This window comes from Stomoxys calcitrans, chromosome 1 (genome assembly GCF_963082655.1).
Source record: "Stomoxys calcitrans chromosome 1, idStoCalc2.1, whole genome shotgun sequence".
Classification (NCBI taxonomy): Eukaryota; Metazoa; Arthropoda; class Insecta; order Diptera; family Muscidae; genus Stomoxys; species Stomoxys calcitrans.
In genome coordinates this window covers 172,663,373-172,689,034 of record NC_081552.1, presented here as the reverse complement: position 1 = coordinate 172,689,034, position 25,662 = coordinate 172,663,373, and the positions used below count along the sequence as shown (strand labels likewise).

The following is a 25,662-nucleotide window of genomic DNA, read 5'->3' as shown; positions in this document are numbered from 1 at the left end:
CCGTTCATCTTCGTCGACAATGACAATCGTCAAGTTACCGGGAATGGACAAGGCTACCGCTCCATGCTCACTGATTATTTTTAGCCTAAATTTGAAGATATGGATCTGGAGGACATGTAATTTCAACAGGAAGATGCCACACAGCACACGTTACAATCGATTTATTGAAGAGTAAGTTTGTATGAGCGTGTTATCTCAATAAATGACCCAATCGATTGTCCGTCTCGTTTGTGCCATTTAATTTCTCTAGACTGTTTTCTGAAACCCAATATTTGACTGGGTTTAAGCTTTTTAGCCTATCTCCGCTCACATTCCAGCGAATAACCCATGTTTTCCTTTAGCGCTCTCCAAGCCAGTGCATAATTTGTCATGGATACACATCCATAGAAACCAGAGAAAGGTTCGCTCTTGTCTTTATAAGTATCGGTTCTCTCATTCCCCTCGATATCATTGCGTTGTATCAGTTACCATATATACGCATCAGTAACTACCGACAGCGGCTAAGACTTAAGATCTTACAAAGATTACTGACTGTCACTGCATACATTACCCAGTGTCTTGCCTTTGTTTTGCTTATAAACTGGCCAATAGGTTAAATCTTCAACATTACCTCTAATACGCCAGTCGCAGTGGTGTGGCCTATGACACAAATCTTTAAGCTGCGCTAATTAGCCTGTTCAGATCCTATACAAGTGTGTGTTAAACCTGTCACCGGCCACCAGATGTGTCAACCAGGGCTGCGCAGTCGGGCAATTTTGACTCGACTCAGACTAAGGGAAGATTGCTCGTTCTGACTCCAGAATCGACTCCAAGCACTTAATTTTTTTAAATATTTTTTAAACAAAACTTTTTTTCAAGAAACTGCTTTTTTTCTAAACCAATATGTATTAATAAGAAAAAAACAAGTAAAGCCGTGCCGAATCTTGGGAACCCAACACCATGGATTGTGCTAAAAAATTTTACAAAATAAATTTAGTTGAAGGGCATAATTTTATTCTACATACCAAACTTCTTTCAAACCAGCAAAAATTAAAATCTCTGGGAATCGGACAAGAATGATCAAGAGATCGGTTTATATGGGAGCTATATCCGTTTATAGACTGTTTTGAACCGTACTTGGGAAATGTATTTAAAGTCGTAATACAACATTGTATGCAAAATTTAAGCAAAATTGGACAAAAATTAGGCTTGTAAGGGCTCAAGAAGTCAAATCGGGAGATCGATTTATATGGGAGCTATATCAGGTATTAGACCGATTTGGACTGTACTTGGCACAGTTATTGGAAGTCATAAAAAACACGCCTGGCAAAATTTCAGCCAAATCGGATAAGAATTGCGGCTCAAGAAGTCAAGATTCAAGATCGGTTTATATGGCAGCTACATCATGTTATAAACCGCTTTGAACCATTCTTAGCACAGTTGTTGAAAGGCATAGCAAAACACGTCATGCAATATTTCAGCGAAATCGGATAATAATAGCGCCCTCAAGAGGTTCAAGAAGTCAAGACCCCAGATCGGTTTATATGACAGATATATCAGGTTATGGACCGATTTTAACCATACTTTGCACAATAGTCGGAAGTGCTAAGAATGGTTGAAATCGGGATTGTAAATGCGCCATATCGGTCCATGTTTTGATATAGCTTTCATATAAACCAATCTGATGTCTTGACTTCTTGAGCTTCTAGAGGGCGCAATTATTACACGATTTGGCTGAAATTTTGCATGACGTGTTTTGTTATGACTTCCAACAACTGGTTGGTCTATAACCTGAAATAGCTGCCATATAAACCGATCTGAGGTCTTGACTTCTTGAGCCTCTAGAGACCGCAATTATTATTCGATTTGGCTGAAAATTTGTATAACGGCTTCTTCCATGACCTTGAACATACGTGTCGAATATGGTCTGAATCAGTCTTTAGCCTGATACAGCTCCCATATAAACCGATTTCCCAATTTCACTTTTTAAGTCCCTAAAGGACGCAATTCTTATTCGAATTGGCTGAAATTTTCCACAATGATTTCTGCTATGGTCTTCAACATTCAGTTCGATTATGGTCCGAATCGGTCCATAGCTTGATAAAGCTCCAATAGCATAGTAATTATTTTCTTTTATCCTTTGTTGGCCTAAAAAGAGATACCGGGAAAAGATCTCGACAAATTCGATCCATGGTGGAGTGTATATAAGATTCTGCCCGGCCTAACGCTTTTACACACTTTTACTTGTTGTAGTCTCATTTAAAAAGACCCATGCTAACAAACATCAGCCATTCACCTCCCACCAATGGCTAATTAATTACTTCACGATACATTCACACTGATAGAAATCACCAATACCAGTCAAGCATGCAGGCAAACCATTCATGAATTCATTCAACACCTATCCATAGTATTTCTCATAGTAAAAGTTCTTTTGCTTTTTAGTTTTACAGAAAACAAATCCCGCAAATCTCTTTACATTTTGAGAAAATCTTCAAAACTTAACGAAGAAATTCGCTCTCTTCATTTCGCTTGCGAAAGTACGTATTTTCATTCACAGTTTTCCCATTGCAGAGATTTTCGTTGATCATTTTTCTCCCCCCCCAATCAATGAAAAGCAAATGGCCCTAGGCTAGCAGACGCATACGACCCGATAAACCGACGAGTAGCAGAAAGGCAGGCAAAATTTGAAATAATTTTGAAAAGTGTGTTGCGTTGCTCGGTGTTCGTTGTACGGGATTATTTAACGCTCGCTCTGTGCCACCGCCACCATCACCACCAACGAAAGAAAAGCTAAGCAAAAAATAAAATTATTTAAAAATTCAAATTATAACCAAAAAAAATAATATTTTCAACCACTGAAAATGAGGGGTTACACCTAACAAATGATAAAAAAAAACCCAAATGAAAAGTAAAACGGTTGAATCGCAGCTTAAAAACGCAACGAAACTAAAATACTAAAACGAAAAGTGCATTTTTAGATGAAGAAAAAATTACGTAGTATAGAATTTAAGGTTCATTTTGTTATAAAAAAATTATTTTATATATATCTTTAACATATATTCGAGTGTTTTTTATGGGCAATCAACAAGGAAAATTACAACATCAAACCCAAAGTGGCCGGCCAAAGAAAAATGTCCATTGGAAATCAGCAGGTGAATTAACGTGTGGAACGTGCATCCATTTCTTTTCAGTGACTTGTTTTTTACTGTGAAAATTCCATATTTCATTTTTGTGTAAAACTCAACATTTACTATGGGCGAAAATATTTTTTATATTCAACATAAAAAGCTAAAAATGTTAGTGGGAGCGCCAGAAATGTGGCTATTTTTAGAACCATTTTCACACTCAAGTGGTTGACTTTGCATCTCAACGTTAGCGTTTCAGACGTTCAATGTTTTGTTGCTTTTTTATCATTCCCCATCGCATTGTGTATTCGTTTGTTCGTTTGCTCGCCTATTCGTTCATTCGTCTTGAAAATACAGAACACTAAAAATCCGGAATAAGAATGTTTTTGAGAAAATATGTAACGAAGAGAACGTGAAAAACGCACAAGTAATCGACCATCTTGAATTAGTTGTGGTTTTGCATTATTTGAAAATATTTTCAATTTAACAGATGGGCGAGAGCGTGTCTTGGGCCTACCCTAAACAACGCACCAAATAGAGGAAATGTGAAAACGATAATGACAACAACATAAGGAAATGACCTACAACAAATTCCATTAGAATTGTATATACATTTTCAATAAACAACACAATAAAATGTTTGAAGAAAAGACAAAGTAAAACAGATTCGATATAAATTACTTTGCGAATTCAATATACAATAAGAACCTCTTTTCAAAATACAATAACCTATTGGTCATCTTATAAATATTAGGTTGCCCAAAAAGTAATTGCGGATTTTTCATATAGTCGGCGTTGACAAATTTTTTCGCAGCTTTTGACTCTGTAATTGCATTCTTTCTTCTATCAGTTATCAGCTGTTACTTTTAGCTTGCTTTAGAAAAAAAGTGTAAAAAAATATATTTGATTAAAGTTCATTCTAAGTTTTATTAAAAATGCATTTACTTTCTTTTAAAAAATCCGCAATTACTGTTTGGGCAACCCAATAAATAAGCGAACATATAAAAACAGGCCAGATCCGATAACAACCGCATTCGCAAGAATTATGCGAATTCAACTTTTATTCATGTTCCGGTAATCGAAAATCGCAACAATTTTCCGGTTTCAAATCGGTCAGACTTGCCTGTGCGCATGGAGAATAAATGCTCTGATTTCATTATATATATGAAATAATTTTCAAACTTGTTGTATATAGTGCATTGCTGCATTATTAAATAAGAATTAAATCACATCTTAATAGTCCGTTATTATGCATTTTTATACCCAACACCACTATTGTGGTACAGGGTATTATAACTGTGCATTTGTTTGTAACAACCAGAAGGAAGAGAGATATACCCATTGATAAGTATACCGACCAACTCAGATCGTCTGTCTGTCCGTCCGATCTGAATCCGATCGTCTTCAAATTTGGCGCAGACATGTTTTTCCGCCTAGAGAAGAAGCCTATTGAAATTGGAAAAAATCTGTTCAGATTTGAATATAGCTCCCAAATATATGTTCGTGATGGTGAAATGGTAATTTGTTAACCGATTCTCTCGATATTTAGCAGTAAGGATTTTCTCTTGACTCTCGACTTGTGAATTTCATAGAAATCGGTTTAGATTTAGATATTTGGATATGTCTTGCATACATATATCATATGCATTTACATATATCATGCATACATATATATATGTATAGAGCTACTGCAAGCGCATTTATTGACCAATCTTCCCAATATTTTTTACAACGCTTTCCTCGACGACTTTCACAATATCTATAAAGTTTGGTCGAAATCGGTTCAGATTTTAATATATCTCCCACATGTATGTTCGTCCAATTTTGAGAAATATTGTAACAAAATGCTCATTTGTCAAACTTTGAGCGAAACGGTTAGCTCAAAGTTTAGCAGGAAGGATTTTCTTATGACACTTATACCCAGCAAAAACTTGGTAAGTACATGTCATTACTTTTGGTATGTAAAATAATGAATAACTCATTATCCTTATCAACAGGAATACCATCTGTATTACCGGTAGTACAAATGTCATTACATACAACATTCGATGAAGTTGAAGAATAAACACTTATTTGTAGTAATAAAAAAAAATCATTATTATAACCTTGGTATTGATACAAATGCCATTAAGTAGCTGCGGTCAAAATTATCTCATATCAATGAGTTGATATCACTTACGACCAGTTACGACGTTAAGCTCAGTAATATGGGACCTACATTTTATTGGCGAGTCCGAATGGCTTGCCGCAAAGCGGCGCCACTTAGTAGCACTATTTCCCGTTATTATTATAAAAAAAAATATTTTTAATTTTTTCTACCTCCCCGCAAATCCGTTGAGTGTTTCGCATGCTGTGGGCGTAACTTTAAAGAACTAAAAAACATAAAATTTTGAAAATCATTTGCCTGGTCCAAGATTCGAACTCGCACTAAATCTTCTGATGTACGCTCATCCCATGTATTAGAATATTTGCCTTCTTCAAAGAAACTAAGCATTGAGAACGTGGTGGTGGGGAAAGGCGCGAACATATTTGAGTCTAAGTAGTTATTTTTTTGCAACTTTCAACTAAGATAACATGTCATTATTCGTTGACAACTTGTATGCTTAGGCGTAAGTACTCATTTTTGAACTATTAGTAGGCTTGTGCAAAGGAACTTTCCTCCTAGGACATCGCCATGTAAAAGTAATTAGAAACGATGCCCAAAAATAAGTAGTTATTAGTTTTTGAATGAGCTAACTTACTTTTCTGGTTAATTGGTAATGAGAGTTTTTGCTGGGTAGTATTACTGGTGAATTTCTTAGACATCGGTTCAGATTTACATATAGCTGCCATATACGTATATCGCCCGACTTTCACTTCCAGAGCAACTGCAAGCGCATTTATTGAACAATTTTGCCCAAAATTGTGCACAATGCTTCGCACAATATCTAAGAAGTTTGGTCAAAATCGGCTCAGATTTCGATGTAGCTCCAATCTATATGTTCACCAGATTTTGGCTATTTTGCAATAATGTTGTCAGTTGTCAACCGTAGTACAGTTTGAACATATTTGCTCAAAATTTGATACGGATTGTTTAATAACCCGAGGTCCATCAAAATTGGTTCAGAATTTAATATAGCTCCCACTTTGTACTTGTAGGGTAGGTGTAGAGTATTATACAGTCGGCACCGCCCGACTTTTGCGATTCCTTAGTGGTTTTACATAGAATTTTGATTTATTTAACAGCACTCCAAATTCACCATTGTCACTGATGATGAATTCACTGCAACACACAGAAAAATAAACAGCTGATAACATTTTCCTACAAAATATTGCAAAATACGTCAACAAAATGTAAAAATATAAACGATTATTTGAATGAGAATATATTTTTGCTTTTTTATACCCCATAGGGGCGTATATTCATTTAGTCATTCCTTTTGCCAAACATCGAAATAACCATTTCAAACCCTACGAAGTATATATATTTCGGATCGTTGTTAAATTCTAAGACGATTTAACAATGTCCGTGTGTCTGTCCGTCCGTCTGTTGTAATCACTCTACGGCCTTCAAATATTGAGCTAAAATTTTACACAGATACATCATTTTGCCTGCGTGTAGGTTAAGTTTTTGAACAGACTACATCGAACCATATTCGGATATAGCTGCCACATAGACCGACTCGCCGATTAGGGGTCTGAATCCAATAGAAGCTACATTAATTACCCGATTTCTTTGAAATTTGAAGAGTTGTTTAAAGCCTCCCGCCATCCAACCCAAATATGGTCCAGATTGGACTATGTTTAGATATAGTTGCCATATAGACCGATCTGCAGATTTAGGGTCTGAAGCCCATAAAAGCTTTATTTATTACCCGATTTCGTTTAAATTTGAAACAGTGAGTTGTTTTGAGCCTCCCGACTTTCGTCTCGAATATGGTTCAGATCAGACTATATTTAGATATAGCTGCCACACAGACCGATCTGCCGGTTTTGGGTCTGAAACCCATAAAAGCTGCATTAATTACCTAAGTTTGCTGAAATTTGAAAGAGTTAGATGTTGTAAACCACCCGACATGCGATTCAATCATGGTATGAATTGGACTATATTTAGATATAACCGTCATAAAGATCGATCTGTCGGTTAAGGGACTGAAGCCCATAAAAGGTGCATTTATTATCCGATTTCGCTGGAATTTAAAACAAAGAGTTGTTTTGAGCCTCCCAAATCCGGAAGGCTATATACGCGAAACTGCTCGGATGAAGGAGTACTTGGTACTCACGCTTCATTTGGAGAAATTGACCATGCACTTTTACGGCAAACACCTTGATAGCGTTGAATACCGCGCCGTAGTCCTCAAGAATGAATCCAAAGAGATTAAGTTGACTGCACTCAAGTTAAACGAATGGAAAGCTCAAACAATCGCAAAAGGACGCCATAATGGGTTGGATGAGTTCAACCAGTGGGGATCAATTGTGATGATTGTTGCCAATGCAATAAGTGTGAATACCGGCAGACGTTTAAGTTCAACTGCACCAAATTTTCGAAGACAAAGGTCACCCCATACCCAAGTTCATCAGTTGCCACCACTATGTGCTGGATCGAGTTCTTCGCGTTGTCATCGACGATGATCCACTTTGATCACCAAATATCGAGTAATTCTTTGTGCAGGAATTGATGAGCAATTACTTTCAGAAATGGTAAACCTCAGTTTAAGGAAACAGGCGGCTGGAGAGACGACATGAAGTTTCTCAGCCACCCTACTCATGTCTTCCGTCACTATACTGAGATTCTTATCCGATTTTGCTGAAATCTCGCACAATGACATCTACTATGGTCTGCAACATTTAAGCTAAGTATGGTCCGAATCGGTCCATAGCACCAATAGCATAGCAATTGTTATCCATTATCTTTTGTTTGTGTATGAAAAGATATCGGGGAAAGAACTTGACAAACGATTTGTGGTGGAGGGTATATAAGACCCTCCGAACTTAGCACCCGTTTACTTGTTTTTATACCCTCCACCATAGGATTAGGGATATACTAATTTCGTCATTCCGTTTGGAATACTTCCAAATATGCGTCTAAGACCCCATAAAGTATATATATTCTTGATCGTCATGACATTTTAAGTCAATCTAGCCATGTCTGACCGTCTATTCAAACCACGCTAACTTTCAAAGGAGTAAATCTAGACGCTTGAAACTTTGCACAAATATATCTTATAAGTGTACGTCGGTTGGAATTGTAAATGGGCTAAATCAGTCCATGTTTTGATATAGCTGCCATATTAACCGATCTTGGGTCTTGACTTCTTGACCATCTAGGGGGCACAATTCTTATCCGATTTGGCTGAAATTGGTCCACGTGGTGTTTTAATATCACTTCCAACAACTGTGGTAAGTATGGTTCAAAGCGTCACACAACTTGATACAGCTGCCATATAAACTGATCTTGGATCTTGACTTCTTAAGCCACTAGAGGACGCAATTCTCATCCAATTAATTATGCTTCTTGAGCCCCTACAAGGCGCAATTCTTATCCGAGTGGACTGAAATATTACCCATTGACTTCTACTATGGTCTTCAATATTCAATTTACTTATGGTTCGAATCGGACTATAACTTAATATATCTCCAATTGTATACCAATTCTTATCCATTATTCTTTGTTTGCCTAAAAAGAGATATCACGCAAAGAACTCGACAAATGCGATCCATGGTGGAGGGCAAATAAGATACGACCTGGCCGAACTCAGCACGCTCTTACTTGTATTATTTCTTTTGGCCAGATCGACGGACATCGTTATATCAACTTAGAATGTCATTGCGATTAAGTACACTTCAAAATCATCAAAATAGAACTGGATAGCTGTTTCTCATGTAAACTGCAATCTATGCCTATGGTGTCAAAACAACGCGGAAGTATTTTTTTATATTTTTGTATTATTATGAGCATAGCCACGCGTGTTGTGAGAGAATAAAGTTAAGAGAATGCAGGCAATCTCTTAGAATTACAATTTTTTTCGTCCACGATAAGTATTGCAAAATCAAATCTCTACGCCAGGAGAGCAAACAAATTCGTTAAGTTTGGAAATTTCAAAAAAAAAAACAAAATTCGCTCGTTTTTCTAAATTTTCTTTATGTGCCTAGTTTGTTTGGTTCCTTTTTCAGCTTCTTATATGCTTATTTTGTTTGGATTTTTGTTTTGCTTAACGAATAATTGCATTAGTGATTCCCTTTTGTATAGAGTTCTGTCTGTTGATCTTTCTTTTGGTGAATTTCGTAGAGAAAAACATTATTTAGATTAAAATTACTTTGAGGGGATTTTGTTGATGTGCGAGTTGGCTTATTATGCTGGCTATGGCCCAGAAAGCTTTTTGCCCTCCTGTATTGAGCAAAACCTTATGGGAAAAAATGAGACAATTTTCATGGATGTGTTGTTATGGAAATTATGCAAAAAAATATCTTTCTAGCAGCAGATATAAGCAGTCCAAAGGTCGGTGAAGTTGAAAATTGCTAATAATGCAAGGATTGGGGCCAGCCGCCACCAACTTGGCTATAACTCCAGACAGAAAAAAATAAAAATTGGTTTCAATCGCGAAGTTAATTGATCCAATTGATTTTTTAATTGAAACTGCTTCAATCACGAAAATGATACCAATCACCGTTTTTGAAAAAGTAATTGAGAATTTTTTTAATTAAAAAAAATGCATATCCAATTAAAAAAATTATCGATATTTTCAAACAATTTTTAATTGAACCGATTAAAAAAAAGATTGAAATTTTCAATAAATTTTTTAATTGATCCAATTAAAAAACGATTGAAATTTTTTGTAAATTCCAATTCATTTCTATATAAGGTACACAGATGTTTACCTACTTAAACTTGAACATGAGGTGCGTTTTCTGGGTAAACGTCCCTGGGCAACCGTATGAAAAAAAAACTTCCACGCAGGGGTTCTCCAAAAAAATTCGGGCTTTCGGTAAGATTGCACTATAGATTTGTTATTTTTGTCATAGCAGTGTATTGTGCACTGAAGCGGCAGCCCCTGGCCGATGAAGGACTCCATCGCGACTTTAATGGAATTTACTAAAGCACCATATTTGAAAATTTTTTAGGATTCGATTAAAAAAATGATTGAATCAATTAATTTTTTAATTGAAATTACAAAATTTTCAATCACGACTGTAATTGAGAAAAAAACAAATTCAATTAAAAAGAGAATGAATCAAATATATTTTTAATTGAAATCAATTTTATTTTTAAACTACATTTTTAAGTGAAAATTTCTTGGCGATTTTTTTTCTGTGCAAGGGATACATAAAATCTTATTAAGTAGTGATTATCCCCTGACTAATGCTGAAACCACATTTATAAGGGGTCATTAATTTTGAAGCTTTTAAAAATTTCAACATCACTACCACTACCAAAAAACGGAGAGAGTGGATCGATCTAATTGCTACAGAGGTTAAATCCCTATGGAGCAAAACATTGAACGAACTTCCCGCATATATCTGATCAAGGCATTTGTGCAAAACTAACAAACCTTCTGAAAGACGAAATTGAAAATAATTCAAAATTATAAAGCGGGGTAAGTTCGGCCGGGCCGAATCTTATATACCCTCCACCATGGATCGCATTTGTCAAATTCTTTGCCCGGCAACTCATTATAGGTTAAACAAGTTCTTTGCTCGGTTTCTTTTTATAGACAAACAGAGGATAATGATAAAAATTGCGTCCATGTGGGACCAAGAAGTAAAATCAGAGGATGGGTCTATATGGGAGCTATATCAGGTAATTGGCCGATTCGAACAATTTTGGCACGCATGTTAAAGGTCATAGGAGAAGTTGTTTTACAAAATTTCGGCTAAATCGGATAAAAAATGCCCCCCACAGAGACTCAAGAAGAATATTCCGGAGATAAGTTTATATGGGAGCTATATCAGGTTATGAACCGGTTTGGACCATCCTTAGCACAGTTGTTGGAAGTCTTAACAAAACACTTCATACTAAATTTAACCAAATCTGATAAGAATTGCGCAGTCTGGAGGCTCAAGAAGTCAAGATCCGGTGATCGGTTTATATGACAACTATATCAAAACATGGTTCGATAAGGCCCATTTACAATCCCAACCAACGTACACTAATAGGAAGTATTTGTGCAAAATTTCAATCGTCTAGTTCCACGCCTTCGAAAGTTTACGTGCTTTCCTCAGATAGACAGACGGACGGATACGTCTAGATCGACTTAAAATGTCATAGCGATCAAGAATATATGAACTTTATAGAGTCTTAGACCATTATTTCGATATGTTACAAACATAATGGCGATGTTACAATAGTTCACCCCCATCCTATGGAGGAAGGTATAAAAGAATGCATATGCAATTAATTAATTTTTTAGTTGAAAACTATTTTGTTTTCAACAACATTTTTATTGAAAATTTCCTGGCGATTTTTTATCTGTGCATGAAAACATAAAATCTTATTAAGTAGTAGCTATCCCTGACTAATGCTGTAGCGATGTTGACTTTATATTGTAGAAGTAATGGAATACTGGGTTTTTTAATACAATAGGCAAATACCTTAGCTTTCATTACGTTAATATTGGGATAGCTATAAGATCCTATTTCATTTTTGATTTGGTAGCACGCCACTTAAGTGTGTACCAGCATTTACAATACTCTATGTCTATATCTGTTCAACTTTGTCGATATGATGTGCAAGTTGAACAGTAACACTTCAATTTGAGCAAAGTCCGAAAATTTTTTGTTAATACTCGTATGGAATATTTGCAGTAAAAATATTTCCTTCATTGTTATTGCCTTGCTTATAATTTTTTTTTTCTTTTTTGCAGAACGTCCCTCACCGCCTGGACGTCCACTGTTAATAGCACTCTCTGAACAACAACCGGATGTTGTTAGCCTACGATGGGAACGTCCAAGACTCGATGGAGGTTCTCCCATTACGGGCTATATTGTTGAACATCGTCGCATGGGCTCTCCACATTGGGTGAAGGCTACCCCCATACCTGTAAGCAACTGTGATGTGTCCATTAGTGGCCTAGAACCGGGATGGCGTTATCAGTTCCGTGTATTTGCCGAAAATGTTGTTGGACGATCCGATCCCAGTGAATTGTCCGATGTACTAACCGTAACACTGCAACGCAATGCCATTAGTGTACCACGCTTTATTGACGAACTGCAGGATATGCATGCTGTCGAAGACGAACGTTTGGAGTTTCGGGTGAAATTTCTCGGTCAACCACCGCCCGAAATTAATTGGTTCAAAGATGGCTATGAAATCTTCAGTAGTAGACGAACGAAAATTGTAAACGATACCGATGCCAGTGTCTTGATCATACATCAGGTGGCCTTGACCGATGAGGGTGAAATCAAGTGCACGGCAACCAATCGAGCTGGTCATGTTGTAACAAAGGCGCGACTGTTTGTGCAGGCACCGCCTAAAATACGTTTGCCACGAACCTATGAAGATGGCCTAATTGTGGAGGCAGAAGAGGCTCTACGCCTAAAGGTTGGCATAGCTGGTCAACCCTTACCTCTCATAACCTGGATGCATGAGGGCGAGGCTGTACCCAATGCGGGAAGGTTCGAGATAACCAATTCCGAAAAGAATTCCATGTTGAAGATAGACAACGTACAGCGCGAAGATCGCGGCGAGTACAGCATTAAGGCCTCTAATAAATTGGGTGAAGACATTGCCTCTTTTTTGGTTACAGTCACCGCCCGTCCAAATCCTCCTGGTAAGGTGAGGCTCAATATGTCTTTCGGCAAATCAGCCACACTGTCCTGGACTGCCCCAATCGATGATGGCGGTTGCAAGATTGGCAACTACATTGTCGAATATTTTCGCATTGGCTGGAATGTGTGGCTTAAAGCGGCGACCACACGTTCCCTTAGTACCACATTGAATGATTTGATAGAAGGCTCAGAGTACAAGTTTCGCGTTAAGGCGGAAAATCCCTATGGAGTAAGTGATCCCAGCGAAGAGTCGGATGTTCTATTCATACCAGACCCCAAACGAGGTATTACAAAGCCAAGTTCAGAAGTGAAATTGAATGAGGACCCGAATAAGCCAGTACCCCCCAGGAGAAAGACATTGTCGCCTTCACGACCAACGGCAGATGCTGCCACGGAGACCTTGGGTCGTATCTCACCCAAGGTGGATCGAAAAATTCGGCCCCAAGTATTCGACAGTGAAGATCTACATCGAGAAATGTCCTATGGCACGGCGGTGGGAAAAACTCCTTCACCAATGGCCTCCAATGATGCCATTAGCAATAAGCCCTCCGTTGGGCCCAACAAATTAACCCTGAACATTGAAGCTGCCATAGGAAGGGAAGGCAGATCGCCGCAACGTTCGCCCACGACAGCAAAGAAGCCAGTTTTCTTGCAAAACGTTTTGAAGCCAAAAGAATTACCAATGTCTGCCAATAAGGCACCGTCATCGCCCAAAACCGCGCCTGTGGCTGAAAACTCTACGATTATGGATTTTATGAAGACACGCAATCGTAGTGACAGCCCTGACATTAAGCACGACGAAGATGTGCCTAAACTTAAGAAGACAACCCCCTCCACAACATCGTCAACTTTACAGCGTGGTCCTGCATTAGGAAAATCAGCGATGGAAAAAACTGCACCACCATATACCGGCTTACCGACTTTGGGGGCAGCTGTTCAGAAGGCTCCCGCACTGGCTATTGCCATAGCCACCAGCACTATGAGCAAAGAGAGCGATAGCAAACCGACACCAATGAATGGCATGGCTAAGGGAAGCAATGGCAGAAATACGACAGCCACCACTCCCACCATTGAAATCAGTGCTCCTCCCCGAGTGATTGTCAGCACTGCTGCTCCCACCAATCCTACCACACCAGAAACGGTGACCACCAACACCTCCTTAATGGCATCCAAAAATCCAACTCGCAAACTGTCCCATACCGAAAAGCATGATGACGTGCACACCAGCAATGAATTCATGCTTGTGGTATTCGACAAGAATAGCAAGGTCAAGGACAAAGACAGTAAGTGTCGCCTCCCCTTCCAATCCACGCTTTCACGGGGGTACAGTGAAAGCGTGGATTGGAAGGGGAGGCTTTTAGTCTTTTTTTTAGTCTAGAATTCCTACTAATTCCTTCTAACTTCTCTTTTCAGAGCAAGATTCCTTCGAATTGGATCTAGAGGATGCCATACAACCTCCCCCCATCTCCATATCGGCTCCCGATTTAGCTTTACTGGAATATTCCACCCTGCACACCTTCCCTTTGCGTCGTTCGGTAAGCTCCACGGAATTGCTGTATGAGCGAGCCATGGCTCGTTTCTATGAGGCTGTAGAGCTGGAGGAAGCCGAAAAGGCTCGAAAACTAAAGGTATCGCAAGACAAGTTAGCTGCCCCCACCAATGTTCGCAAACGTTTGGGTTCCATGACCGAAGCCGAGAGACTGTCCTTCGAGAGACGCAGTGAAATGCGAAGACAATCGGCCGACATTACCCAAGATGTCAAGGCCTTGCACAAATGGAACTCCAAAGAGAATGTAGCAGATGTAGCGTTAATGCCCCGCACAACACCACAAATGCTCAACAAACGCCAGGAAAGCCAAGAGAGTGGAGAAGTCAGTGATGACTATCAAGTCGGAAGTGGGCCTATTCGAGAAGATAGCTATGATTTGGGTTCGGATTATACCGAAAGCACGGCCTCTTCCGATGAAGACTCAATCGAGAAATTCAAAATGGAGCTAATGGCCCGCACAAACTCGCCCAGTCCTCGCGAGCTGGAGACATATCATCCACGTGACATGTCTGCGGGAGTTTTCACTCCCTACCGTGCCCCTACCCCCAATGAGGCTGCCTTAGTGTTGACAAGACCTGTGCCTTTGCCTAGTCCCGATTTTGTGCCGAAACCCATTTTGAAAAGACCCTCTTACGAAAATGTCCTACAAGCCGAAACACCAAACAATGAACCACCCTCTCATTCAAAGACGGACAGCAGTTCCATAGATAAGCTCGATATAGCCAAGGGTATCAAATCCTTCTTCAAGAGAGACAAACGTTCGGCCACTGAAAAAAATACCGAGGAGAATGAAATGATTTCCAATCCCCAAGAAAAAACCAATGCCACATTGCTGAAAGCGGAAGCCGAGTCAAAACGCAGGTCCAAGGAAGAAGAAGAGGAGCGCAAACGCAAAGAAGCAGAGCGTATAATGTTGGAGGAGTCGCATGCAGCCGTAGATCATTACAGCGAGTTGGTGCAACAGGTAAGCAAAACTAGGAAGTACCACACACCCATTTACTTGGATCAGGAGGAGTTGAAAAAGATAGCTGAAAAGGCAAAACAGGAAGGAGTTGCGGTGGATGATGACGATGTGGAATATAATTCTCTCTCTGCCAGGCGGTCACAAAGTCCTGAGGGCCTAGTGCCTCCGGTAAGCGATAAGCCCCGGTTATCCATTTCGGAACGAGGTCAAATGGTTCATGTTCGCGAAACTGCCAGTGATATGTCTATGAAACAAGAGCAATATCAAGCCTCAGAATCAGAAACGCCCAGTGAAAAGAATGTTCCTTTGTCATTTGCTGTGCCCAATACCAACAAAACTGAAACGCCACCAGCACCGCCAACACCACCACTCAATTCGCCCACGACACCACCTGTGGACGACTGCGAGACTATTAGCACTGTTATAAGCGAAACTGTAGAGGAACGTCCCGATTCAAGAGGTCGCACACGTCTGGTTAAAGTGAAACGTGTTCTCAGAAAGAGAATTCCCTCGGCAACTCGTTCACGTGATACATCCATCAGCAGGCCACCTTCAAGTATGGGCTCAGCATATGATCCACTATCGTCGCCAGCCCCACCTCGATCTCTATCGATAACAAGAAGATCAGCTACAACAGAGTCAAGATCACCCGGTCCCCTGGGTCGAAGGCCCCTAATCGCCGATAACAAAGCCAAATCTTTGGAAGATCACTCTCACTCCAAGCCACTTCTACTGCCCTCCTCCTCGCAAGAATCAACAAGCGAAGTTGCCGCACCCATCAGTGATGAAGAGGCCCAGGAGAAGGTCCGTTCAGCCATATCATATTCCACCGATATGGTACTCTTCGTAGTGGCCTGTTATCTGTATCTGTTCAAAGACGCCCGACTGGTGTTGCCCATACTGGCACTGATGATTTATCGCCAATTGGGCGAGGCCATCAACCGATGCATACCCAGTTGGTTGAAGCATAAAAAAGAATAACTCCCCCTCGACTAGCGCAAAAAACAAGCGGCGAGAATGCGGATTTTGTAGTTTTAAGCTATTTTATGATGTTTGTATAGAAATGATTCTACTTCCATTGATTTTGATTCGAAACGAAATGAATTGGATTCAGGACTCGTACTTACTTACGCGACACATACATACATACGTCCTTTTTTTCTTGATTCATGTATTCATTAAGTATTTGTTTGTGCATGTATTGTTGAAAAGGGAAAACTTGTCATACTTTTAATTATTATTTATTAATCTGTGCGTATATAAATTTACCTTATCATGGTACATACATACATATTTCTTTTACGATTACCATCATGTTTTGTATACGTAAAAAAATACCCAAAAAATATAATTATTACTATTTTTAAATAAACATTATTTTAGAAGAAAATATTGATATTATTTTACTGTAGCGACCATGGCAATCACACAAAATGTGTAAGAACTAGGCTTGCCTGGTCCTGGTCCAAGCATAAAGTCGACAAAATCTATACTACCAGTTGGGATTAGCCGGGATACTCGAAAAATGCAAGATCCAACTTTTATTTACAAACAAGTAAAAGCGTGCTAAGACAACGATTGCCGAAGCCATCAATACAACTTCCAACAGATGCGCAAAATCATGTGTAGTACGGAAGAAGTGTAATTTGTCACAGAAAGAATGTCTGTCATTACACAAAAATACATGCATTGGGAAAAATACAGCTAATAAGCAGGGTTGTCGAGCTTGGTTAATGTGGTAATTGTATAATAGATGCGTTGTGGTAATTGTATAATAGATGCGGTGAAGGGCATAATTTTATTCTACATACCAAACTTCTGACAAACCAGCAAAAGTTAAAGCTTTTTGGAACCGAACAAGGATGATCGAGACACCGCTTTATATGGGAATTATATCGGATTATAGACTGATTTGGACCGTATTTGGCAAAGTTGTTGGAAGTCGTAACAGAACACGCAAAACTTCAGCCAAATCGGACGACAATTGCGGCTCGTAAGGACTCAAGAAATCAAATCGGGAGATCGGTTTAAATGGGAACTGTATCAGGACATAGACCGATTCGGACCGTACTTGGCACAATTGTTAGAAGTCGTAAGAGTGCAAAATTTCAGCCAACTCGAGCAATAATTGCGGCTTGTAAGGGCTCAAAAAGTCAAATCGTGAGATCGGTTTATATAGGAGCTATGTCTTAATCTGAACCGATATGCCCCATTTGCAATATCCAGCGACCTACACCTGTGCAAAGTTTCAAGTGGCTACCTCTACGCGTTTGACCGCTATCGTGATTTCGACAGTAGGACGGACATGGCTAGATCGACTCAGAGCGTCGAGACGATCAAGAATATGTATACTTTATTGAGTCTTAGATGAATATTTCGAGGTGTTGCAAACGGAATGACTAGATTAGTATACCCCATCCTATGGTGGGGAGTATAAAAACGCAAGTAAAAACGGTTTAATTTTGGCCGAGCCGAATATCGGACACCATTGATTTGTCTAAAAATGTACCATACATTTTTAACTCAGTTTATATTTAATATATTTTAAAGAAATAAAGTAGGATATTTGTTAAGACCACTGGCAGCTCAAAAAGTCATATCGAGGGAGCGGTTTATAAGGTTATAAATGGTATGTTTATTGGAAGGTTTATGTCTACGGTACTTGACATATCAAATTTCAGCCGAAACGGATGAAAATTGGGGCTTCTAGGGGATGAAAAAACCAAATCGGACGATCGGTTGTTAAGAGGGCTATACCATTCTATGGTGAAGGTTGGAGGGTACAAGTGTATTTTATGTAGCAAATTTCAGCCAAATCGGATGAGTATTGATGAATATTGAGACGTCTATGGGCTCAGTCAGTCAAATCAGGCCATAGGTGTGAGCATTGAAAAGCATGCACATATGTTACTTGGCAAATTTCAACCAAATTGGATAAGAATTAAGGCTCCTAAAGACTCATAAAATCCATTCTATGTAGGGGCTATACCCATAACTGAACCCATATGGTGCTTTTGCAATCCCAGCAACGCTCATCAGTAGGAAGTAAGTTTGCAAAATTTCAAGCGAATATCTTCATTTGTATAAACGCTATCATGGATTTGATAGATGGGCGGAGAGGCGTACAGGAAATCGAAAAAATAACATAGCAAAGGCCTGCACAAGACCATTCATTTCTGCTTTCAAAACACATTAACAACCATAAAGTATTTCAAGAACTGAAAAGAAAAGAGAGATTGATTCAGATTTCAGTAAGTGCACGTTGTACAACACATGTATTCGGATAAATTTTGCTTCAGACAAAGTATTTTTCTTGTCGTCTGCGTTCAATTTTTAAAGAAAGATCAGTAAAACAACTGAATACTTTTTGTTTTTTTAATTGCTAATGCTTACCCAAATTTCCGGACGTTTCACGCTGTATGTTCGGCCTATTCGATTCAGAAGCGATTAGAACTTATTTCTGCTATTGGATCTATTTATTTTAACATGGAGCTATTTATCCTACACAAAGTGAAGTCACAAATCAAACGTTCTTGTATTATGATATTCTTAGTTTTTAATCATGTGATTATTGTATGACTGACAAACATCGTGTTTAAAAAACACCTTTATATTTGCATTAAAGCTATGTTTGGTATTACTAGCTGCAATCTTTAACTCGCTGCAATCTTTCCGTCCTCCACAACAACATTCCTACGCACTTCGACTTAGTTCGAAACTCTCTATCTCTTATTGATTACACTCTTATGAGTTGCACCGCCTCCGTGATTCAGAGCAGCCAATTCAACTTTCCCGCACTTAATTCTAAACATGCATTCATGCTTTTGCAATATCGACTGCCTACCAGCAGTAATACTTTTTTCAAATCTTTTCGTGATTACAGCTCTGTCAATATAGAAAGTTTGGTAAACGATATATTGCTTACTGACTTTTCGTTAATTTACTGTACTACTGATACGAACTTACAGCTATCAGTTTTAAATGAAAAACTTTATATTTGGTTTAACAGGCATGTTCCTGAGAAAACGAAAATAATTAGATATGGCAAACCAGAATGGTACAATAATAATGATGTGCGGCTAGCTATCCTTAACAGGGATTTGTCATATCGCGCTTCTATTGAAGAACCCTCTGCAATGACTTGCGGCATAAGAGATACAAGGCTATGGCTCGTAATACTATAAGAAAGGTGCTCGTTTTTTGCTGGTTCCACAGATTCGAGAGAATTGTGGTCTAAAATGCGCTCTACCGGCAGTCTTGATTCAGTTATATGTGATAGCAACTGTGATATAGATCCTAGTTTGTTGAATAATTATTTTACTTCTTCTACTTCTAACTACGTACCTGATTTAACCAAATTCTTACTCTGATAGTCGTAACAACACCCTTAACTTCAGAAATATATATCCGGACGAATTACAATGTGCAATATTAAGAATTAAGTCGAATGCTTTGGGAACCGATGGTATACCTATTCGATTTAATACTATCCTAATAACGAATGTCTTTCCTGTTGCATGGAAACTAGCTTGAGTTACTCCCCTACGGAACAATGATACTACCGGTCAAAGTTGGTCTGATTATCGTCTAATCTCCATTCTTCCAGAATTATCGAAGGGATTTGAAATAATAATAAGTGATCAACTTGTGGATCATCTTAATCGTTTTTCATTGCTTGACCCTTGTCAATCGGGTTTTAGAAAACACCACAGTACCACATCTCTTATGGTCAAACTTACTGATGAGATCAGGCGTGCTGTTGATAAAGGAATCCCTGTATTCTTGCGCACTTAACCTCAACAAAGCTTTCGATTCTGTTGACCATAACATTCTTTTTTTAAAACTCTTTAACAATTTCAATTTGTCGCATACCTCTTGTAGACTTCTTATGTCATTTTTGTCAAATCGCTCGCAGTATGTAGTCTGCCATGATCGTGTTTCTAATGTTAATTCTATTTCTACTGGTGTACCCCAAGGTTCTGTCTTGGGACCTGTTTTGTTTATGCTCTATGTTAATGACGTTCGTTCTTGTGTACAACATGTAGACTTAGTAATATATGCCGATGATCTTCAGTTGCTAAGTACAGCTGACTCCGGTACGTTAGAAAGTTGCATCTCGAACCTTGATGAAGATATTGGGCGAGTTTGTCAATGGGCTCGGTCAAATAACTTAACAATTAACATTGGTAAAAAAAATGCGTAGTATTCAATAGCTCACGTCATCACTACTCTCTTCAAAATATTATTATTCAAAACAATGTTGTCACATCGACTGATACTATGACCTCATTGGGCTTTGTAATTGATTCGGATATTGTATTCTCCTTGCACTTTACACAAGTCTGCTCCAAATTAAACTTTATACTTAAAAAGCTCTACAATTTAAATGTTATTTTACCCACACAAATAAAATATACGCTGGCTCATTCGTTGCTGATGCCTCATATATTGTATGGTGCTGAGGTATATTCCGGATCCAATAGGACTAATCTGCTTAAGCTTCTGAAGTGTTTCCACAGCATACTACGGTTTGTTTACGGTTGCAAAACAATTACTTGGATGTTCTTTTGAGCACTTTCTCAATATTAGATGCCCCTGCTTTTTTTTCAATATCCTTAAGTACCGTGAACCCAGTTACCTTCTTCCTTACTTTCAATTCTTGCATTCGACCCGGAACTCTCAAATTCGTATTGAAAGTTTCAATCATGTTGTATTTGAAAGATCATTTGTAATTCTCTTGTCTAGGCTATGGAATACTCTTCCTTCTAGTCTTAAAAACATCTCAGTATGTCAACAAACTTTTAAGTCTAAGCTAATCCAACATTTCTTATAGGCAGCTCAATTGAATTAATTTTCATCACTGATAATATCTCACATTTGCTGCTTTTTCTTGGTGTTTGAACGGATAATTGTGCGTTAGACTATGTTACTAATTTTTTTTTACCACCACCGAAGGATGGGGGTATATTCATTTTGTCATTCCGTATGCAACACATCGAAATATCCATTTCCGACCCTATAAAGTATATATATTCTTGATCATCGTAAAAATCTAAGACGATCTAGACATGTCCGTCCGTCTGTCTGTTGAAATCACGCTACAGTCTTCAAAAATAGAGATATTGAACTGAAATTTTGCACAAAGTATTTTTTGTCCATAAGCAGGTTAAGTTCGAAGATGAGCTATATCGGACTATATCTTGATATAGCCCCCATATAGACCGATCCGCCGATTTAGGGTCTTTGGCCCATTAAAGCCACATTTCTTATACGATTTTGCTGAAATTTGGGACAGTGACTTGTGTTAGACCCTTCGAAACCCTTCGTTAATTTGGCCCAGATCGGTCCTGATTTGGATATAGCTGCCATATAGACCGATCCTACGATTTAGGGTCGTAGGCCCATAAAAACCACATTTATCATCCGATGTTGCTGAAATTTGGGACAGTGAGTTATGTTAGGCTCCTCGACATCCTTCGTCAATTTGGCCCAGATCGGTCCAGATTTGGATATAGCTGCCATATAGACCGATCTCTCGATTTAAGGGTTTATTGCCCATAAAAGGCGCATTTATTGTCCGATGTAGCCGAAATTTGGGACATTGAGTTAGGTTAAATCCCTTGACATAGTTCTACATTATGGCACAGATCGGTCAAGATTTGGATATAGCTGCCATATAGATCGATCTCTCGGTTTTAGGTTTTGGGGCCAGAAAAAGCGCATTTATTGTCCGATGTCGCCGCAATTTGGGACAGTGAGTTGTGTTGGGACCTTCGACATCCTTTTTCAATTTCACTCAGATCGATCAAGATTTGGATATAGCTGCCATATAGACCGATATCTCGATTTAAAGTCTTGGTCCCAAAAAAGACGCATTTATAATCCGATTTAACTGAAATTTGACACATTGACTTATGTTAGGCTTATCGGCATCAATGTTGTATATGGTTCAGATCGGTTTATTTGTAGATATAGCTACTAAAAAGACCAATATTTTGTTATACATAATTGAACATTGACTTGTACTTATTAGTATTTGGTCCGAACCAGATCATATTTCGATATAACTGCTATGGGACGAAAGGTATGCAAATTTCACTGGATTTTGATGAAAAGTGCTTTACATATATACCCGAGGTGGTGGGTATCCAAAGTTCGGCCCGACCGAACTTTACACCTTTTTACTTGTTTTTAAACAATTTTTTTTTACATTCAATAAATTTGTTAGTCATTTATTTTAGTGATAGTATTATATTAGATTTTAGTATTGATTTTTGTATTGTAAAAACCTGAAAGTGTTCCAATCTATCAATGTAAAGCCCGGGTGGGCGATGTTTGATTAATAAAAATGAATGAATAGATTTAATAATCTCTGTTACAAAATCTGTCAACCTTAGTTTATTTTCAATAACATTTTAAATTGAAACTTGTAATTGAATTAAATTTATTCAATTATACTCAAATTCGAGAAATTCGTAAACTATTTTGAACGAATATTTATTCAAATCGAAGAATAGATGTTTATAGGAAGCGTTAAACTCAACATAACAACATGTTTATATTGGGTAAATAAAATTGTTTGGTATTGGATTATTTAACTTGTTGTGAAGAAACTTGGTTAAGAAAAATGACTTCCCAAGCTCAACTAGGTTTACCTTACTAAAAGTTTGAATTTTTTCCTTGTTTTAACCAAAATTTAACCAAATTAGATTAAAATTTGCGAACTTATTTGAAATAAGTGTTTTACTTTATTTTATCTAATTTTTTTTTTTTGGCAACGCTGGTATAAACAGCTCACGTACGTTTCGTGTTTTGTTTCACTGTCAAATATCTTCAGTTTGGTCTATAATTCTTACTAACGAACAATGCTTGCAAATTATTGAATTTTATTATCAAAATGCGTGCTCTTTTAAGAAATTTCATCGCGCGCTTCTTTCATTTTACAGCGAAGCTAATTTTTGGCTCAATGGGTAAATAAATAAGCAGAATTGTCGATTTTGGAGTGAAGATCCACCAAAAGCATTGCAAGAGCTACCAATGCAATCAGAAATGTCACAGCTTGGTGCGGTTTATGGGCTGGTGGCATCATTGGACCGTACTTCTTCAAAGATGACGCGAATCGTAATATAACTGTGAATGGTGAGCGCTACTGTGAGATAATATCCAACTTTTTTTTGCCCAAAAGCAAGACCTTGACTTGCATGTGCTTTCATGTGCTTTCAACAAGACGGTGCCACATGCCACACAGCACGCGTAACAATGGACTTATTGAGACGCGAGTTCAGTGAACCTTTCATTGTACGTTACGCCTTTAGACTAGTTTTTGTGGGGAAGACAACATTGAAGCATTTATTTGTGAGATACCGGTCGAAATGTTGGAAAGAGCATGCCAAAATTGGATTAAGCGGGTGGACAATTTGAGACGCAGTCGCGATCAACATTTGCTTGAAATAATCTTCAAACATTAAAATATATGGACCGTACTATCGCTTCACATAAAGATTTCATGCATTTTTCTAAATGTTTTATACCCACCACATGAGATGGGGGTATACTTATCTAGTCTCCGTTCGTAACACCTCCAAATATTCGTCTAAGACCTCATAAAATATATATATATTCTTGATAGTCTCGACGTTCTGAGTGGGTCTAGCCATGTCCGTCCGTCTGTCGAAATCACGATAGCGGTCGAACGCATAAAGCTAGCCGCTTGAAATTTTACACAGATACTTCTTATTGGGGATTGCATATGGACCATATCGGTTTAAATTTAGATATAGCTTCCATATAAACCGAACTCCCGATTTGACATCTTTAGCCCCTGAAAGCCGCAATTTGTATCCGATTTGGCCAAAGTTTTACGCAGAGTATTTTGTAATGATTTCCAATAACTGTGTCAAGTATGGTCGAAAACGGTATATAACCTGATATAGCTCCCATATAAACCCAATTCCCGAATCGACTTCTTGAACCCATGCAAGCCGCAATTTTTGTCCGATTTCACTGAAATTTTGCATGTAGTGTTCTGTTAAGACTTCCAACAATTGTGCAAAGTACAGTCCAAATCATATTTAATAACCAGATATAGCTCCCATATAAACCGATCTCCCGATTTGATCTTTAGCCTCTGGAAACCGCAATTTTATCTGATTTGGCTAAAATTTTGCACATATTGTTCTGTTATGACTTCCAACAACTGTGATAAGTACGGTCGAAAGCGGTGTATAACCTGATTTAGCTCCCATATAAACCGATCTCCCGAATCGACTTCTTGAGCCCCTACAAGCCGCAATTTTTGTCCTATTTGGCTGACATTTTGCATGCGGAGTTATGTTATGATTTCCAACAACTATGCCAAGAACGGTCCAGATCAGTCTATAACTTGATATAGCTCCTATATAAACCGTCTCTCCATTATCCTTGTTCGTTTCCTCGAAGCTTTAATTTATGCTGGTTTGCCCTTTAACTAAAGATTCGGCCCGTCAGAACTTAGCACCCTTGTATGTGTTTTTTTTTTTAACTTTCCTATAGCATTTAAAAAATCAGCCTTAAGTTAGTAACTCTCTTTCACAACGAATCTTCCATAGACCTCTTCATTGCATACAAAACCAATCCATGATATTTTTAGTAGCGGTCTGTTGGCCAGATTTCAACTGATTTTATGGTTCGTGTCTCCGCTGCCAACAGTAAAGCAGACCATACTTAGTCCAATAATGGACTATTTGGACAGATACGCATACGGATGGCAAAACTTCGTTTATTAGCAAATCGAATGAGATTTGTGCAAAATTTATGCGATAGCTTTATTTGGCATTTAATGATATAAGAAATTACGTTATGCCTTATTGGGTCTTAGATCAAGATTTCGGGGTGTGGCATAAGGAATGGCAATGTAGGTATATCCCAAATTACGATTTTATCCATTTTAGTTTGATTGCAGTTTACAAAGCTAAAATAGATCACCTTATTCTTAGCCCCTTTCATTCAAACCGACCTGCTGTAAAGTGTGCACGCGAAAGCTAAGATAAACAATTTCAACCGAATCTAATCAGTTAATTTCCTCCCGCTTTGTATATTTTATGACGTAATTTCCAAACAGACCACAAGATACTATCTCGTACACCGTAAAATCATCGAAATATATATAAAAGAAAAACAAAATTTGCAAATTTGGCCAGATAACGGAAATGTACTTGCCTGCGACAAGTGTCTAATTAAACAGTAGCACTATTTCAGATCAACAATCACATGAATCATTTGCTGAGAAGCAATACCTGGCCGACTGATAAACTCTGACC

General features: G+C 38.3%; 1 protein-coding gene across 1 annotated transcript; it reads left to right on the top strand.

The window, feature by feature from the left end:
* The first annotated feature begins 2,653 nt into the window (after positions 1-2,653).
* Positions 2,654-16,695, top strand: LOC106082522 (muscle M-line assembly protein unc-89). The gene is made up of 3 exons (XM_013245081.2): positions 2,654-3,134; positions 11,948-14,134; positions 14,265-16,695. The coding sequence occupies exons 1-3, from the start codon at positions 3,056-3,058 to the stop codon at positions 16,343-16,345; spliced, it is 4,347 nt and encodes a 1,448-aa protein (XP_013100535.2). The 5' UTR covers positions 2,654-3,055; the 3' UTR covers positions 16,346-16,695.
* The last annotated feature ends 8,967 nt before the right edge of the window (positions 16,696-25,662 follow it).

Coding starts and splice junctions, on each gene's coding strand:
- LOC106082522 (XM_013245081.2), top strand. CDS start 3,056: ATGGGCAATCAACAAGGAAAATTACAACATCAAACCCAAAGTGGCCGG. Junction 3,135..11,947: donor TGTCCATTGGAAATCAGCAG/GTGAATTAACGT, acceptor TCTTTTTTGCAG/AACGTCCCTCACCGCCTGGA. Junction 14,135..14,264: donor CAAGGTCAAGGACAAAGACA/GTAAGTGTCGCC, acceptor TTCTCTTTTCAG/AGCAAGATTCCTTCGAATTG.